The sequence below is a fragment of the Scomber japonicus genome, chromosome 23, assembly GCF_027409825.1.
Source record: "Scomber japonicus isolate fScoJap1 chromosome 23, fScoJap1.pri, whole genome shotgun sequence".
In the NCBI taxonomy this organism is placed as follows: Eukaryota; Metazoa; Chordata; class Actinopteri; order Scombriformes; family Scombridae; genus Scomber; species Scomber japonicus.
The window spans coordinates 9,287,618-9,306,329 of record NC_070600.1 but is presented as its reverse complement, the minus strand read 5'-3'; the positions used below and the strand labels follow the sequence as shown (position 1 = coordinate 9,306,329).

Here is an 18,712-nt window from a genome sequence, read left to right as displayed (position 1 = left end):
TATCATTTACCACCGTGTAGTTACTCTAAACGATTTTATTATGACTCTGTTTATATAAGGTGCTGACTTAAGTGCAGTTTTCTATCTGTGAGTAGCCAGCTGGTAAGGAAATACAATACTTGACTACTGCCTTCCATGTAAATCGTAATGGAGAAATGTGTGTTGCATGTCTTACTGTGTTGAATATCTAGTTTTGGTTGATATAGGAAAAAAAAGTGGACTAATTAAACACCTATAAATAAAAGGATTTTCAAGAAACTCAAAGGTTTTGCTGAATTGCTTGTACAGGTTACAGATGTTGGCAACAATTTAGCTTCTGTAGCTTTCTGAAACAAGATTAAATAATGGAATATAAGTTCAGTATAGACTCTCAAAGAAAATGTTATATGAAAGAGAAAAAGGCTCTTGACTGAATAGATGTTATCAAGGGTTAACCTATTTGATAACCTATTTGTGCCATTGGTTTAGATTATTTCCCATTATAATCTCTCTGCAACTGCACTGATTTTTGAGACTCATTTCTTTAAGTGGGAACATACAGCGGTTCATTAGTCAACATGCATTGCACTTGACCTGCGATTCAGCTCGTCTAACACAGAGACAGGTCTTTAAAAAAGCCTTGCTTTAAAAGGAGAGCCGATGTTGTGTGGTCAGATTCGTGCTCACTTACAAGTCTGTCAGGAAAACTATTTTTGACAGCTTTAACATTATAGTTTTTACACCTAAATATGACAAACCTTCTGTTGTTTATGATTTGTGATTTCCAAGACATCTGCGTGGCTAAGATTGGCATACATGCGACCAGGGATGCTGACATGAACATGTACAGTAATAAGAGTCACTGTCCTTGTTTTATTATGTCCTATTTTATGCTGCCAAACCAAGAGAATAATAAAGCTTGAAATTAGCTCCCTGTTGAATTAAATGTATAATAGACCAGTAGTCAATAGCTGCAAATGTAGAGCAAGCTTAGAGACACTTCATCACACAGTGGTGGGTTATTATGTGAGAATAAAACATGAAAACCCATTCAGCAGCAAATAGGGTTTCATGCAAAGCTTCATGATGGACCCGCTGACCTCACGTTGTAGCGCTGCAAACTTTGGTCCTCCGCTGGACGACGGAGCTAAAAGTGGGCCGACGGTTACACTCACATGACGGTGTTGATTCCTGAAAGCTGCTGGAACATCTGAAGACCGCAGCCCACCAGGAGGGCTCGTCGTGTAGGGGGGTAGGTCAGCACCCGCCAAATCACCGGGCCATCTGGAGACACAAAGCAGAGGCACAGCAGAAATTTCAAATTCAGCATGATTTCACTGCAAAGAAATGACACAGGCTTTAATCAAGTTTCATTGCAAAGTGAACTACACACCAGTAGAAGAGTAAGACCCCTGATGCTACCAAAGTATGACGTTGATGATGTTGCAACAAGACAGTAGGAATATATATGTACATATGTATATGTCATAATATTTGTATTTCAATATTTTTGAAGCTTTAAATGAAAAATTTGCTCTTAAATCTGAGAATAAACTTTGACATTGTAACATCCAGAGGAACGGGGGTATGATGACTGAACATTGGTCGGCTTGGTGGCCCAAAAATCTATGTCACATTTTATTGGTTGATCATATTATCCGATACTTGACAGGATGAAAAAGGAGCACATTTTGATATAAAGTTTAATCATGCATTCTTATGATACCTAATGCTAGATGAAACAAGATAGCACAAGGGAAAAACAAAGAAATGGCCTCAGGTCTCCTTCAGGATGGCTGTAGACTCTTAATTTGTTTAATGGGACCAACACTGGAATATGCTTCCTAAAACACAGAAATCATTTGTCACATCTGTTAACCGATGATTAATCCCCTTAGTCATAATATATTAATTATTAAGACATCAGGTTTGCATAATAAGTTATGATGTCCTCATAATGCAAGACCTCAGTTCAAGCCTCCGTGACAGCGAGCATCTGTCCTGCGGAAGATACCGAGCTCCCTAAAGGAGAGGAAAATTGGAAAAAGAAAGTTTTTCTCTTGAGGATCAGCATAATACAATAGGTGCCTTTCTTCTCTTTCACATAGTGAATATCTCAGTATGGGATGAAACAAATATTCGACACCGGCTTTGGCCTCGTGGAGTCCCACTTGGCTTAGCGACAGAAGCAGACTGTGATCTTCAACACACACAGACAAGCAGTTCCTTTGGGAATAGAAGTCTTAATAGGATGAGAGAGCTGCTGGACAGGCATGGAGCTGTCGGATAAAGAGGTAGACACACAGAGTGCTGGGAGATCAGACAAACAAGACTGAACACACACATACAAACATACACACACACAAAGCCAACAGAAAAGCACAGGTAAGGTGTGTATAGGTTTAACTCTGTGCAAGGATACATAAGTGACTGTGCACAGAAGCACATAAAAACATTTCATAACATGGATGCATGAGACTGCACATATAAACACACACACACACACACACACACACACACACACACACACACACAGGCTGATTATTTGGGAGCAGCTGTGTGTGGGAGGACTCTGGACCAGTGAACATCTCCTTTAGCTGTTTGACAAGCAGACCAGACTCAGTGAAGGAGTCCCTTGCTGACACTGTAGCCACATAAACACACTTAAGCTTTTCTTTTTGATGGCCGCCCGTCAGACTTCTTAGAAAGACATTATGATCTTTGATTACTTCAAATTCTGAAATGCTGAAAGCACCTTTTTAATCTTTGCCCATTTGTCCGTAGTTTGGCTGCAAAAGCCATTTCATGTCCTTTTTTAAAGAAATGAGAGGCAATTTTTAACAATGCTGTGAAGCGGTGCATTGAAGCAGTGAAAAGCACATTATTACTTGTAATTTTCATAAACCCTTACATTTAGCCACCATTTAACCCCTTTCCCCCCAAACATTTCCCATAACCTCAATCTGTGTTTATTTTCTTCTAGCTTTTGCAAACATGACATTCTTATAAAATATTGTATCATCACTAGACTTTATGTAACAGAATATGCAATTATATTCTTTGTGGAAAGAAATGAGAGAGAGTTCTTTCTGCTTTTTCAGACAGAGACATGCTTATTTTCTTCAGCAATGATGAAATACAGTATGTCTTGTATGACAGAGTAAATAAATCATTCATTTTACTTAGTTCTCATATGTATGGCAGGCCAGATGTTGGTCAAGCATATGACAATGCCATATTGCATATTACTATCATATAGTACTATAATATAAAAACACTGTAAATGATCCCAATAAACAAAATACTAATATTTACTATTAACACCCATCATCTACTGTAAAATATGTAACCGTGTGCCCATATTTGTGCAATTGTAACTATACTGAATTAACACAGCCTCTAGCTTGAAGGTAGTAAAGTTATGCAAAGCCAGCTAAAACACTAATATTGTGACCCATTGCCAGAGCCAGAGGCATTAAATATTATGACAGTTGGTGGTTTTAGAAATTGTTACATTTTATTTTCATAATAAGTGTATTTTCACAATGTGTGCTGTTAACAGGCCCCCTCTCTTTTAAGGCTACTTGGTTGCTCCCAGCTAGAAAGTGTTGCATTGTAACAGTGGAGCTGGTAGAGCTGCTCAGCTGTGGACGTTGTGTTGAATCATGGCAAATTGTGGTTGTGTTAACCACAGTATGGAAGTATGAATACACAACCTCAGCTTGGCTTACGAATATTTGTTTATTTAACTGTTTTTTAACATTATAAGTATTTATGTATTTAGTATTTAGTTTTGTTGGAATTGGGTTTCTTAATAAACGACTGTATGTTTGCCATGAGCAGTTGAGTTCCAGCTTTTAAAGTCAGTCTTTAATATGAAGCAGAGTTTCAACCTCAGACAGTGAAGAGGAAGCGATACGTTTATGGGTTGAGCCATTTCCGTGGCGCAAACCTGGTGGAGTGTGATTGGTTGGTCCCCAGAGACCAGAGCAGAGAACCGTTATCTGATTAGCCGACAGGGAAATCAGGATTCATGGTCCAAGCTCAACTATCAAGAGAGTGGAGACCTGATGGCCGCCTGAAGAAGAGCTAAATTTACTCAGCCAATCACACACAAGCATTTCAGATGCAATCAATCATATGGACACAATGTTTTTCCTCTCTTGCTCTCTTTGTCTTTTTCAAACACAGGACAATCAGCAAAGGGTTAAATACTATATGTGCACACATACATGCGCAAACACACAAAAGGCACAGCTTCATTTCCTTAGCTGAACACCACCCAGCTATAATTTAATCAGATGAGATATTGAAAAAGAAGGATGGCATTGAAAAAACAGCCAGTGAGCTACCAGTAAGCCACAAGCACGGTGATTAAGTCTCACAGAACTGTATGATTGTCAGTTTTCCACATTGAACCCAGCTTTATCTGCTTCATATATTTGTATATTTAGTTTAGCCTATACTGCAATATTAGTACAATTTTGCTTAGCTGAACAGAAATCCTAAATATCATGATATACTTGTTCATATGAGCTCTTAATCCATTTGTAAAACAGACAAAACCTCAATGTGGACTACACAACACACACCTATGAGGCTCACTACAAAGTCACAACTGTCTTTTTTTATGTCAGTCTACCCACACAAGCTCTGTGATCATTTTTCTACCATCACTACCTGCACACATCCCCTTTGATTTCCCATCTTATCAGCATTCAATCGAGCAAATACTAATAGCCTCACTCCAAGACCAGGATACCGTTTGTTTGTACAGCCAATCATGTTTATCATTTATGGTACATTCATAGTGAAATGTGATCCCTCCAGTTCCTTTGGTTTAAAGAGTTTAAACATAATAGGAAGAGTTATAAATATATGTGTACATTTAGAGGGATGGGGGGTGGTGTGGTATTGAAATTCCACTGTATCTGAGGGGATGCCTTGCCTTTCTCATCACTGAGTCAGTATGCAATGCCCAGGTGACGCTCTCATTGACATCAAGGTACTTGAAGCTGTCCACCTTCTACACCAAGAACCCGTTGATATTAAAGCTGGCCTGGTTCATTCCCTTTTTCTTCCCAAAATCCACTATCAACTCCTTTGTGTTGCTGGCGTTCGGAAGTGAGGTGTTGTCCTGACATTGATGGATCATGTCCTTTACTTTCTTCAGGTAGGTATTTCCATTACTATCATGGATCAAGCCCATCACCATTGTGTCGTCAGCAAACGTGATGGTGGCGTTGGGGTTGAAAGTGGCTAAACGGTTGTGTGTGCAAACAGAGAGTACAGCAGGGGGCTCAAAACTCAGCCCTGGGGTGCCCCGGGATTAAGGATGTGAGTAGTAGAGTTGTGTCTATCTACCTTTACTACCAGGGATCTGCCTGTCAGGAAGTTAAAGGATCCACATGCACAGTGAGGTTTAATGCCAGGTCCTTGAGCTTTGATGAGTCTGTGGCGTTAAAAGCTAAACTGTATAGAGCAAGAGGATATTCCTCATTAGGGACATTTTTGGCTTTGTAATTATGTATCGATTTTTAGATCAGTTTAGATGTGTTAATGTATACAGCATATATTTTGCGTGGATCTTTTTTTTTTTAATTTTGGAAATTCAACCTCAGCTCCTATATAATAAGTCTATTATATACACAGTGTGGCCAAAATAAAGACACACAGATCCTTATGGACAAAAATAAAAAAATAAAATCATGCTTTCTATTAGGTTTTCAATCTAGAGTCTTGGCTTCAAAATTGTATGTAAAATGTTTTATTTAAATGTTTGCTCTATGGGGCAAATACATACTATTTTCCTGGTTTCAACCAGGGGCATTGCTGCTGTATTATGGAGCCAGTGTAGCAAATGTAGGCAACTATGATGTGCGTGTTGATATGGATGTCAGACAATGGTGTGTGTGTGTGTGTTTGTGTGTGTTTGTTTGTGTGTATAAAGAAACTATTTTTACATTGATGCTTTGAGATGACAAGTAAAAATAAAAAAATGAATAAAAAGCTGATGCACTTTGCACATTTACAAGGAGACAAAATGAATTAACACCCGCAGATTTTTAAATGAATCCTGTATTTCTCTAAAGATGTTCATTATGGTCTTCATTACTGCCTACATCTGTTACTAGAATAACACTTTTCGCAGGAATTTGAGCATACGAGGGTCCAGAGGACATATATAGTCATGATTATCCATCCTCTGGGGGGGGGGGGGGGGGGTAAAGAAGCCCAATGAGGCGGTTGTGAAAGCAATTAAAATGATAGAAGTCAATCTATAAAGAGAAATGCTGCTGCTTTAAAGGTGGACAGGAATAGCTCTTTCCATCCATTCAATCACCCTGTCCTCAGGAAGTAAGTGGCTGAAAGCAGGGTTCATTTATGTAACCGAGCGGGCTGCAATCAAGAACTGACGCCCAAGCAGGCAATCTGCGGCCCTCCTACCTCAACCCCCATCTCTCCTCTAATTATTTCTTCCACATACTCCCTCTCTTCTTTCCTTTCACGCCTCTCTTCTGCTTCCTCATCACAGCAGGATCATGACATCTCGCACTCAAGACAGAGACGATCAGAACAGTAGGTCAGGACTAATAGAGAATAGAAATGAGGTATATCACTGCAGTAGGTATCTATGGAACCGCTGTGCAGCAAATTATGTTCTTCCACTAAATTACGAAAAACTGCTGTTTCTAAGATTCTAATGATACGACTAAATACAGACCATGTAATCAAACTTAATCTCTCCTTGAAGGATGACTCCACATGTTTAGCAGAGCACATCTCAAGCTGTTGTTTGGGGTGTGTGTGCTGAACTATTTCTTGGCAGGGAGTAGTGACTTTCTGGAGTCAGCGACAGGTTGTCAGGTAGATTAAACAAACAAGATACAACTTTTTAATTAATGAGCTTCGAAGCCTTCAGACGGTTTTTCTCTAAAATATTTTTACAATTCCAGGCTAGCCATTTCTCCTATTTACACAATTTATGCTGAACTAAGCTAAGCTAACAATTTCTAATAGTGACAATATCTAATATTCACCCACTTAGTGAAGAAGTGTTGTATTAAAGAAAGGAAAACAGAGGCAAACTAGCCACAAAGCCAGCATCTCTGGCAGTTACATCTAAATAAAAACCAACGTTGACACTAATATAATGGATTCAGCTCATTTAAAAGCAGCTATATATTTATTTGTGTGTGGTTTCACTTGATGGTGAAACACTCCAAATACATTTATGCAGCAAAAGTAGCTCATTGAGGCTGTTTAAATGATCTTGGAAATTATTTTACAAAATGTCAAACTATTTTCTAAATTGGGTAAGTCACACTGAAAGTTATGTGAGATAATAGCAATATAAACTGCTGTCCTCAAGCTTCACGGTCTGTGGTTTTCTAAGATGAGGAGTCTTCTGAGTGTTTTCTCCAGTTTCTTTTTCCCTTTTTTCAGCTCTACCGAAACTTTTGAGGAAGCCTTTATTTCTGTAACTTTTAAGTTTGAGACTTACTTGCTGTCAAGTAGAAGTAAGGTGTGACAAGAGAAAGTAGAAAATCAAATCAGCTAAAGAAGATGCTGTCAAGTATTTACTTTATACTATACTTCATGAGGGATAACTCTTGTGTCAGCTTGAGGAATGCAAGTTGCCTGGAGCCTTATATGTGAAGCTTATAGCATGTGTAACCTGTTGGTTTGATATCATTATGAGGAAGCTGTATGTGTAAAACCACCTCATATGTGGTTAACACGACAGATGTGATGCAGTTACAGTACAGATGCTAACGTGGAAACATCGAACAGGGGGTCAAAATCTAAAAATAATGTAGCATGTTTTCTGGAAACCAAGGCTCTCGATAGATTTTCCTGCATCACTGAGACCTGTAACGTGAAGGAGAAACTGTATTTTAAGTGACACGGGTCAAATCTTGTCAGTAGCCAAGACTCCTGTCTGCAGATGCAGTGGAGCAGCTGTGTTTATCTAAGGGCACCGAGGGGCCAGCGGTTGCCAGGAGCTACACGCAAGACAGACGGATGGATGGACAAATGAATGGAGTCATACACACAGTAACTGACAGAGATACACAACTACAGCAATCGAGCCGCTATATTATAAAAACCCATCATCAACATACTATATAAAATTAACATTTCAGCAATCTAACAGATGAGTCAGTGAATCAAAAAGTGAAATTTTGCACGTTTGGAAAAGTTGTAATGCAGCCTGTAAGCAGCTAATTCTTGTTGTAATACAGAAAGGCAGCAAAAGAGAACTCTGAATCAAGGGGAGCTGCTGTCACAGTGTTCCTGTAAGCAAGCAAGTCTCGGAGCAAGTGTCAACAAAACCACCGTCTCGCCAGTCTGAAACTAATCACATCAAAGGAATCAATCACTAAAACGCAGGAGGCTGCCTCTGAGGCTTCCCCGTCTGTCTGCCATGTTGTTTCTGTCATTTCTGTTGCCTGAAAGCTGAACACAGCGGACAATACAAGCGGAGAATAAATGGAACCAGCCAAACAGTGTCACTTTTACCATTTTGGTTTTGAAAGTGTTGAAAAGTCACCGCCTTGTTACGTAAGCCAGAATCAGATCATGCCGGCAGAGACACGGTGCTACCTGAAGTTGAGAGGAGGACACGACACGGAGGCGCATGCATTTTTAAACTCCATCTGAGATTTCTATTATTCAGCGGGGTAGGCAGCTTTCCCAGCACACACACACACTGTCTGCCATAAGATGTGATGTAAAATGAAAAAAAAAGTTCAAAGATTTTATTTTCTGTCATTTCTATTCTGCAGTATACATTGACAATAAAGCTGGATACATGCACAACATCCTTTTACCATTCTGTCTTATCTTGCATGTGGAAATTTTCTTCTCACCTCACCGGCAGACATTCATTATCACTCTAAAATGGTGAAATGGTACAGCTGGACTGCCTAAGCCTAAAAAAAAAAAAAATACTGTGGTTAGGTGGTGTAAAAGATGTTGGTTCAATATCTATCTATCCGTGCAGAGCCTCTGGCAGGCACAGAGGGGGAATCGTGATAGATCTGCCATCGCACAGTTCTCCTCGCTCAATTACTAATAAGCTGCAAAATCTACAGGGGAACAGCGGAGTGGAGAACTCGGAGAAAGAAGGTCTTTTGTTCTCTATTTGTCACTGTTGCTTTGTCTCGCTGCTTATTCTGCAGCACGGCGACTCGCATAAAGTCTCCAGTGTGAGTTTGTCAACTGTTAACAAAAGTTATGAGAGGAAGCCAGCTTAAAGAATGATTATTATTCGTTATAGTTTCTTGTACAATATATTAAACAATGGTGCAGCTTGGAGCAGGTTTTAAGTGGTAGGGTTTGAGGGGGCAGTTAGACTTTTGGGGATCTTTAGTTTTTCTATTTAACCAGACAAACTCATGGATGTCTCAGAAAGTTAATGTTAGTCTGTTAGTCAGTCTGTCTGCCACTTTAGTCTAGCTGGAAATATCTAAGCCATGGTTGGATGGATTACCTGGTCCAAATTTTACTTATTCAATGAAATATCTCAATATTTGCTCCATGGATTAACACCAAACCTAGCTCATTGTGATATTTATAAAATGCATTTGTACTTAAAGACAAATCAAATAAACCTGTAAATGTAGTTTGGACATTTCACAGGTCAGCTAGTACTTACTAGATCAGAGGTCACCAACACTGCTCCCAGAGAGCTACTGCCCTGCATGTTTTAGGTTTATCCCCACTCTAACAAACCTTATTCTAATAATTAACTCGTTATCAAGCCCTTGACAACTTCATGCTTCTGCTTCATAACGAGCTCATTATTAGAATCAGGTGTGTTAGAGTGGGGAGATGCAGGGCAATAGTTCTCCAGGAGCAGGGTTGGTGACCACTGTACTAGCTGTTCCCAGAGCTAAACGTCAGATGAGGTCAGACTAAGCAGTTCCTGTCTTTGGCCCTAAACTTTGTAATAGTTTACCTCTTACGATTAAAGCCAGTTCGTGTCTGCCACATCTGTGTACGTGGAACTGCACGTAGACAGGAGACACAATCAATCAGGTGTGCGTGTACATGGACGCCTTATATTCATGTGCACTAGACAACGAGCTGGTGACCTCATTAGCGCTCCTATGTTTGTTGTACTTGCCTGAATAGCAAGAAAAAAAAAGAAACTTGTGTGCAACTGCTTAATGAGAATAGGAACAAAGAATGGGAAACTGTACAACACATAAAAGAAGTGTAGTTGTGGGTCAAAAAATGTGGTGCTGCGGGGCCACATCTGCAAAAGATAAAGGCAGATGGCAAAATTTACATCATGTAAACCCAGAAACTATTAATTGGCCTTTAGATTATCCAGTTCAACTAAAAAAATGTAAAAACTTCTCAAAAGCACTTATGTCCTCTTCTTGTAATTCTATTTTGTTGCCACTATCCTGCCTGTTTGATATTTATTAGCTTTAATATAGCTAAAGCAATGTGTGTGCTCTTTAACATCTTCACTTTCTTACTTCTTTTGCAGGTGGCAGTCTCATTAAGCCAATCACACCTAATCTTTTGCAGCTGGTAGTACTGTAGTTGCAGCATTGGTTTGTCGCTCAGGTCTGAAAATGTACATTAAGGCATTTCTCTGGTATTATTCTGGATTTCTGCATCCTACAGCTATTCCATTTCCTTTCAGTACTGTGGAACTCTGTGCGTCATTGGAGCTGTTGTATGGAAATAAAGCTGAATACAAATGACTGAAAATGAGTTGAATATAACTGAAATGACGGGTTTAAGGATAATACTGGCAAGAGGGATTTTTCAGTCTTCCACTCAAGTCAAGAGACAAATACTAAGCAGATGGCAAATATATTCATCGCAGACAGTGGGACCAATCTGCACCCCAATCTGTGTAAAAGACCAGTAATATCAATCACAACATACAAAAGCAGAGTGATTGGCTACATCAGTGTTTTTTTTAAGAGAATTACTGGTGAAAAACAGCATTGGAGCAAACTGTGATCCGCGTTTCAAAAAGGTGCAAAGATGACTTTCATGCCTGCTGGGTGGCGTGACTTGTCATCTCAATCTGATCTGGTTAACCTACACAGTCAGACTCCCGTGTCAAAGCCAGTTTAATTGGTCAAATATGTTAACATATGACAAGAGAGGAAAGGAAAAGAAAAGAGAGGATATGAAGGAAGAGGAATCAAGCTGCTGCTATAGTGCTGGGAGTTAATAAGAGGTGAGGCAAGAGCCTCCGGGGGGAAAAAAGGGATCTGTTGTCAATGGAAACAGAAGTCGACTAGCTGTCATCCATATTTAACCTACTGCTGTTTTTATTGCCATGGCTTTTTAATGCATATGTTGAAACAATTTAGATAGCAGCTGTTTATTATTATTGTTATAATTTATTATGTTATTGCAGACATAGCACAAGGTAGGGAACCTCTAACTTGGCAACAATGAAAAAACTGGATGTATTTTCTTAATTACGACTAAAAAACACGAATAACTTTTGATAAGACCATTTTTCCCATTTAAAGATACTGCAGTATTAACACAGCTGCTATCACAAATTTAGCAGCACCATATTTCAAAATGTTCACCAGTAGGGAAAAGAGAGTTTAGAGGACAAGAAGTTCTCACATTTGATCTTGTCAAAATCCTTTTAAACACTGTCTTCTCTCTGCGTGAGTCACTTTCATCCTCTTGTCTGAGGGGCCTTGAGACAAACTGAGTGGGTTTCGGTAACACTTGCACTGAACAACTGCCACACAGCGGAGAGAGGCGACGGTTCACAATGTGCCGAGACAGCCTTGCTCAAAACAAAGTCTATGAAAGAATGTAAAGCAAGCAAATCAATGCTTGGCTGATCCATTCAATCAAACCTGTAAACCCTTACGTCTGCACTGGAGGAAACATTCGACCAAGGGGATTATTCAAAAAGATATATTTCATGCAATATATATTATACATCATACAGTTGGGAGTAAAGTTATGTTTACCAATCAGCTCCGGGACCAACAAAGCAAAAGTCAGCTAGCCTGTGAAGACTGCAAATAAAATAATGTTACCCAAAAACAGTGTGTGTGTATGAATGCATTAAAAGCTAAATATATTACATTACTTGTATCTAAGCTGTGATATATATTGGAAATACACTAATCACAAATAATAAATAAGTAAATCTAAGCTACAGAAACTTTTCCATGTATGAAAATAAATCTCAATGTTCAGTAAACAGTTTTAATAATTCATGTTACTGGATGGAAGCCAGATTAAGAAAGTAAATTGTGATTGCTCAATGCAGGTATTACTCTGAATCTTATATTATAACTAAGATATAAGTTTTATAAGTTTTGTGAGTATGCATTATTCTGTCATTATTGGTGCATGTAAGCATGAAGCAAACATGCACCATAAACAGAAAGAAAAAAGAAACTACAACCTGAAAACATACCACTGGGAAAGTGACATTTCAGCCAGAAGAGATTCATATATTACGCAAGAAGAGCAAGAGGAGGACGATGGTGACACAAACATCTGCTGTAGAATTCATTTTTACATCTGTTTACTTTTACTTTCTAATTTAAACATCATCACTTATTATCAAACCTGAATAAAACATGTAGTTTTCTATAAGTTGCGGAGCTTCTTGAGATACTCTCAGCCTCCTATGAGTGGATAGGAATCACTCAATCTAATTTTTAAGTGTCTTCAGTTGCAATGCTTATCGGAAACATCTCTTAAGCTTAAGTAGGTCTGTAATGTAGATTTTACAACCATCTTGGTAGGGCTGTAACAATAAGCATGGACATGTGATGCTTATCATGGGGTTGAGCTCACTGTCATCACCACATTTTCTTTAAAAATCAAAGTCAACCACAACTGTCATATACGGCAGTATATATAATATGCTTGTGTATACTATATGATATACGGTAACACAGTGGAGATGCTGGAGGCTATGTGAGATGTTGGAGAATTTAAGTTGCCTCAGCTTGCTCTGGGCACCATGCTGCAAAACCTCAGCATTGCCCCACGACTGCCCGAGGGCATGCTGAAAGCGGTGCATGGGGGAGTGGAGGTACATCAAGTGAGCTGGCAACCAAGCTAGGCTCAAGGCTATATCCTTAACTCCACTAACCAGATAGCCAGGCTAACCATTCTCCCGCTGGACAGGATTGCAAGGAGGAGGTCAATAAACTGCCAAACTGCAGGGATACGTTGCTATGCTACTTGATGTTAAGATGCTTTTGGGAAACAAGGCCCGGGTCTCTTGAAATTTGATATAACCATTAAGTACAAAGTCTTAAGGTCACGCCACAGGTAATAACTTTGTGCTCAATATCATCTTCTAATATCTGCAGTTTGGTATCACGCCTCTGAAATGTGTCACCAGCTCAGAGAATTTTACAACCGTTCAACAGCTGAATTTATCAGGGCCGAGTCTACTTATTGGAGTAACATCATGCCTGGCTAGAGATTTTAGAATTACTATAATTAAAATAAATACAACCTTAGCTCCTGTAACTGTCATTGTACCAGCTCAATAGCCACATCAATCCTCGTGGTGTTTTTCCATGATGCTTCTGTGATTGAAGTAAAAGACTATGCTTACCAGCAGGCTTCAACATTCAGTTCACAAAAACTAGGTAAATATTTTCTGATGCCTTGGTTTGATTATGGATGCCACATGTATTGTTCTCACTGGGTGAAATAAGCCAGTCGAAATGAGCGCATACCCAAAGGTTCAAAGAAACCCTCCAAACCTGTTTCCTATGAATGTGCCCTCATGAGCAGTTAAAGCTTTCACAGCTGCATTAACAAACCTGAGACACGCACACGAACACACACACAAACACACACAGATAAACACAGTCATCCCTCAATCCATTCCAATATTTGCGTTTTGGCCAGTAATCCAATTTCTGGAGCCATTTTGAAGTCTGCTGGTAATCAATCTAATGAGTTATTGAGATTCATGACTTCCCAGCTGCACACCTGCCTCAATGCAAATGAGAGGGGTCTTCCTGAGGGACACTGACACACACACACACACACGCACATACACACAGAGGCACTTATACAGACATAAGAGAGGCAAAGAGTCAAATTGGGTGAAGCAGGAACATTGGCATCATTACCTATATCATCTGAATATCTAATTTCTTTGTTTCCCCATTGAAACCTATTAGGATAATAATTTTGCCAAAGATAATTTACTTACCTAATAAAACCACATCTTTGAATGAAGCATTTGAGTCATAACCATTACTGCGCTTGTTAATTTCACTCGGGGCTCACTGGGGCTACTGTGCACGAAATATACCAATTCACCAGGCACATTTTAATTGAATAAGGCTGGATGAGTCACAGTTTCATTGCTGTCTTTGCATGTTGAAACCGGGACCTTAGAATATTATCTTCAAGGGAATATTGTTGAGTGTTAAATCAACTTCCATTTTAAAAATCTGCTTTTCTTGTTGTTCCATTGTGAGTATTCGAGATTTCGACAATTACTGACAATTATTCAAGGCTGAAAAAATTGCAAGACACTGAAAATACACCATTAAATTCAGGTTTTCACTTTAAATGGAGCTGTTGCAAAACCAGCCCACAAATTAGTTTTCATGGCAAACTGCTCGTCTGAGATTTCCATATTTCTCGACATTCTTGAAAACTAACAGCCTATTGCCTCAACACATATAAAGCCAAAGGAGTTTATACCTGTTCCCAATTGGCACATTTGAAAGCAGGGGCTTAAACCTGCTTTCAAATGGAGGGGCAACATACAAATGGGTGCCCACTTTCAGCCAGTCATTTGCTTGAAGGCTTTCATGGAGTCTGACTCGTTTGTACATGTGAAAAATGATCAAATTCATTGAGAGAACAAAAAAGAATGCTTATGGTAGAAGTTTGTTTGCTTCTAGGTCATTGGCAATGGTTAGGATTATGCTGTTATGCTGCATCAAAATGCTTCTGGTGATTTGGACTTTGAGTGTTAGAGCTTTTGCAACATTGCTTCAAATGTTTTTCCCATGATGTCAATCTCAAGGGGCGACTGTGGCTCAGGAGGTAGAGCGGTTGAATGGTTAAATTCCCCCTGATGAGCAGGTTGGTACCCTGCATGGTAGCCCCTGCCATCAGTGTGTGAATGGGTGAATGAGTTGTAATATAAAGCGCTTTGAGTGGTCGTAAAGACTAGAAAGGCTATATAAGTACAATCCATTTACCATTTATTTGATTGATCCATTGGTTATTCTAGTTCAGACTGTCCAGTATAACATGATGCTACATATACAGTATAACATAAAAGGAATAGATTGACATTTTGTGATTTCTGCCCTTTTTTGCCAAGAGTTAGATGAGAAGATTGATACCACAATCCTGCTTTATCTGCTGTAAAATATGAAACTGGAGTCAGGAGACATGTAGCTTAGCATAAAGGAAAGGAAAGGAAGGGAACAGGGTAAACAGCTAGTAAGCACCTCTCATACAATGTCTATGCTGAATACATTTGAGTTGCCAGTTGCTCCTGTTTTCATTAACAAGCAATCTACACAGGTCATGTAATGTCTCACATTTCACTTCCGATATAGGCGGCACATAAACACAACCCAATCTATGATGTATGGACACAATGGAAAGCTCCCTAATTAACATGTTATATCTAGTTTGTACGAAATTAGGAGTGTTACTACAGTATGTCAAGTTGCAGTTTCAGGGGAGCTATATGTCAGACAATTACTTTACTGAAAGCCAAGAATTGACTTTCTGGAGTCTCTGCAGGTCAGTAATGAAAAGACCCCAATAACTCACTGCTTTAACTTTAGACAGACAGCTTCACACTGAACAAAAAAACTCAACAAGAAAGTGTATAAGCATGTTTCTTTAAAGCCTTCTCTACCTTGTTTTAATGCAACACAGTCTAGCCTCCAAACTTATACTTTTGTTTCTTTGTTGCAGTGAGATTACATTCCCCATTGTAAACACATCTTTATTAAAAATGCTATTACCAGAGGCATCTGTTCTTCATGTGTTATCTTATCTCTTATTATTGATAAGCTGATTGGTATGACTCAGAACTTTTCAGCATATGTACTTTTTTCTCCTGAAAATAAAAAAGCAATCCACATGCTCCCCAGAGTGTGCTGACTGTATTGATTTTTCAATAAAAAGATAATGAACACTGAACACATACAAGTGGCTGCTAATATGAAGGAGATCAATAAAATGCAGCATCAGTAACAGTAAGAGAATTTTAGATATCATAAATCTCGAGTTGAATACATTGTTTAGTTTTGTTTTGGGCCTACTGTATAAGAGCCTATAAGTAGGACTATATAGAAAACCAATTACTGAAGTAAAGAGAAAGATAATTCCCTAATCTCCCCTCTCTGCTTTCATCAGGAGCAGCTTGCCTTGCTTTTGCATCCTCTGCTAATGCAGCCTCCATGATAATTTCCCAGTTGGGACGTTTCACATCCCTGCACTCCACCCTGCAACCCCACCATTGGCTAAATGTTGTTCAAACTGATGGCAGAAACGTGTCATTTTCAATAGCCTTAAAACAAAATATTTCTTCATATTACCCTTGTGAACATTTCTCAGGAAGCCCATTTGCCTTTGTTCACACTCAAGCATGAGAGGTGGTACAAGAAGTGGGAATGAAAAGCAGCAGTGCAGAAAGCATATTTATTGAAAAGTAAATTAGCAGAGAAGACAATGCCTCTGGCATGTCTGGATTCAATTAAGTCTTATTTGAGACAGGAGCAGTGAACCCAGCTTACGTCAGTAAATAGTGATGCTTGAATGTGAGCTGACTGCTACCGACTCCACTTTGAAACCAGTTGAATTTATTGGATATGGTACCTCAAACATTTAATTTCATGTAAGTCATGTTTAATTAACATGATGGTGATTCATTTTTACCAAAGATTAAATGTTAAACTTGATTTTATATGAATGCATCTTGCTCAAATTTTACATACTGAGGTTGTTATTAGGTGACTCCAGACACTTTTTCCTCTATGTGAGACCTTGTTCTTACTATGATATCCTCATGGATTTAAACAGACACAAAGCAACAGTGGAGTTTCATAGAATGTTCAAATACTCTGAATTATTAATGATCTGCAATAGAGGGAGAACCTAAAATCCCATCAGGTGTATCAAGTGTGTGTGCAGTGTGTTTGTTACTGTGTTCATATGCATTGGAAGTGATTATAATGACATTAAATTAATAATTTAGAAATGTGCAACAGGAACATAAAAGCAGCACGCTTTTGTTGATAGGTAACACATTGTACTGTTCAATTACCTGGAAACAGACGGTGAAAAACAATCATGAGTCAAACAGAACAGCAGGTTAAAGAGGAGATTGCTTTGAACCATAAAGAAATACAGAGAAATGAAGCTGTATTTGTTTTAACACAATATACCCATTCATCTTGGCATCACTGGCTGTCCTCTGTAACACAGTGGTAGTGTTCTAAATTGATGTCAACAGTGCTTCACATAGAGCAATTTCTTTCATCACTGTTATTCAAATATAAACTGATTTGTTCAGATTGGATAAGCAGACTGAAAGCAAACTTTCTAGACATTCTCCACCAAAAATCAATCTATAACGCCCACTGATACATTTTGAATCTAGTGGCTACAATGATAGAGGGATGTCATAATGTGAAACCCACGGAGAATTATCACTCCACTCTACAGTTCCGTTCAACTCCACACAGCGTTTTATCGCATTTCCACTCACTGTTTTGGATTTACAGCTTTATAACTTTGTACTGTTTCACTCTGACTGTCAACCTATAACACCAACCCTGTTTCCAGCCTCAAACACACATATACACACATATAAATCTATTACTGCCATTTTAAACATAAAACACTTGATATAAAAAGGTAGCTGGGGGAAAAATTTCTACTTCCTCAATCCTCAATGCTGATGAGCTTGAAAGCATTAACCAACAATCACAAACCAACTTTAATGTATTTAGCTTCTTTCACGTCTCTAGTATTTCACATCTGTTACATCTGTCAAATGTCAAAATACAGCTATTAATGTGACCCAGGCAGATCTGAAACATACTATCTTACAATAATATTGTTCAGGTGTAGCTAAATGTATCTACCTGATGTTTTGTTTGTTGCCAACAGCTGGCTGTGTGTCACAGCTGGCTGCAGCATCACACAGCAGCATCGCAACAAGTGCATCTCTAAACATAGAAAGAGGCTGTGCACATTTACGTATGCAGCACAGCAGCGGTAACTTCTTTAACACTGGATGAAATGAATGTTCTGTCATCTGCCTCACATTTACACACTGGCTGGCTGTTACACACAGATTCCAAGTTTATATGGTGGGATTGTTTGTACTAAAACAGCTCAGGAAATTTTAGTTTAGCTTTTGTGGATTTGGCCCTTAAAGGTAGAATATGTAGAATGAGCAGAACAACGCCATCTAATGTCTCGAGATCGTAGTCGCAACAACCAAAAAGTAATTCCAGCAGTCGGGTTGCCAGGTCCGGTGCCGGATTTTATTTTAGCTCTAACTCTGTAAATATACCACTTTATCCACATGTCTAACCTTTTTAGGCGAGAAAGTAGCCCTTTAGATCCACAATGTGACGCTAATTTGTCCAAATAACATCTGCTTAAAGTTTTGTTCTTGCGAATTCGGAGCCACTCAAGTTAGCCGTAGCGAGTAACGCACTTCCGGTCATTTTCACAAAATAAAACACCCGTTGCC

General features: G+C 38.9%; 1 protein-coding gene across 1 annotated transcript in view; it reads right to left on the bottom strand.

Annotated features, from left to right (window-relative positions):
• The window catches only part of LOC128353289 (proton myo-inositol cotransporter), a 63,748-nt gene that overhangs the window by 19,335 nt on the left and 25,701 nt on the right, over positions 1–18,712 (bottom strand). Inside the window, exon 4 of the mRNA XM_053313979.1 lies at positions 1,155–1,263. Within this exon, the coding sequence (XP_053169954.1) occupies positions 1,155–1,263 (109 nt within the window). The remainder of the gene's footprint in view (positions 1–1,154; positions 1,264–18,712) is intronic.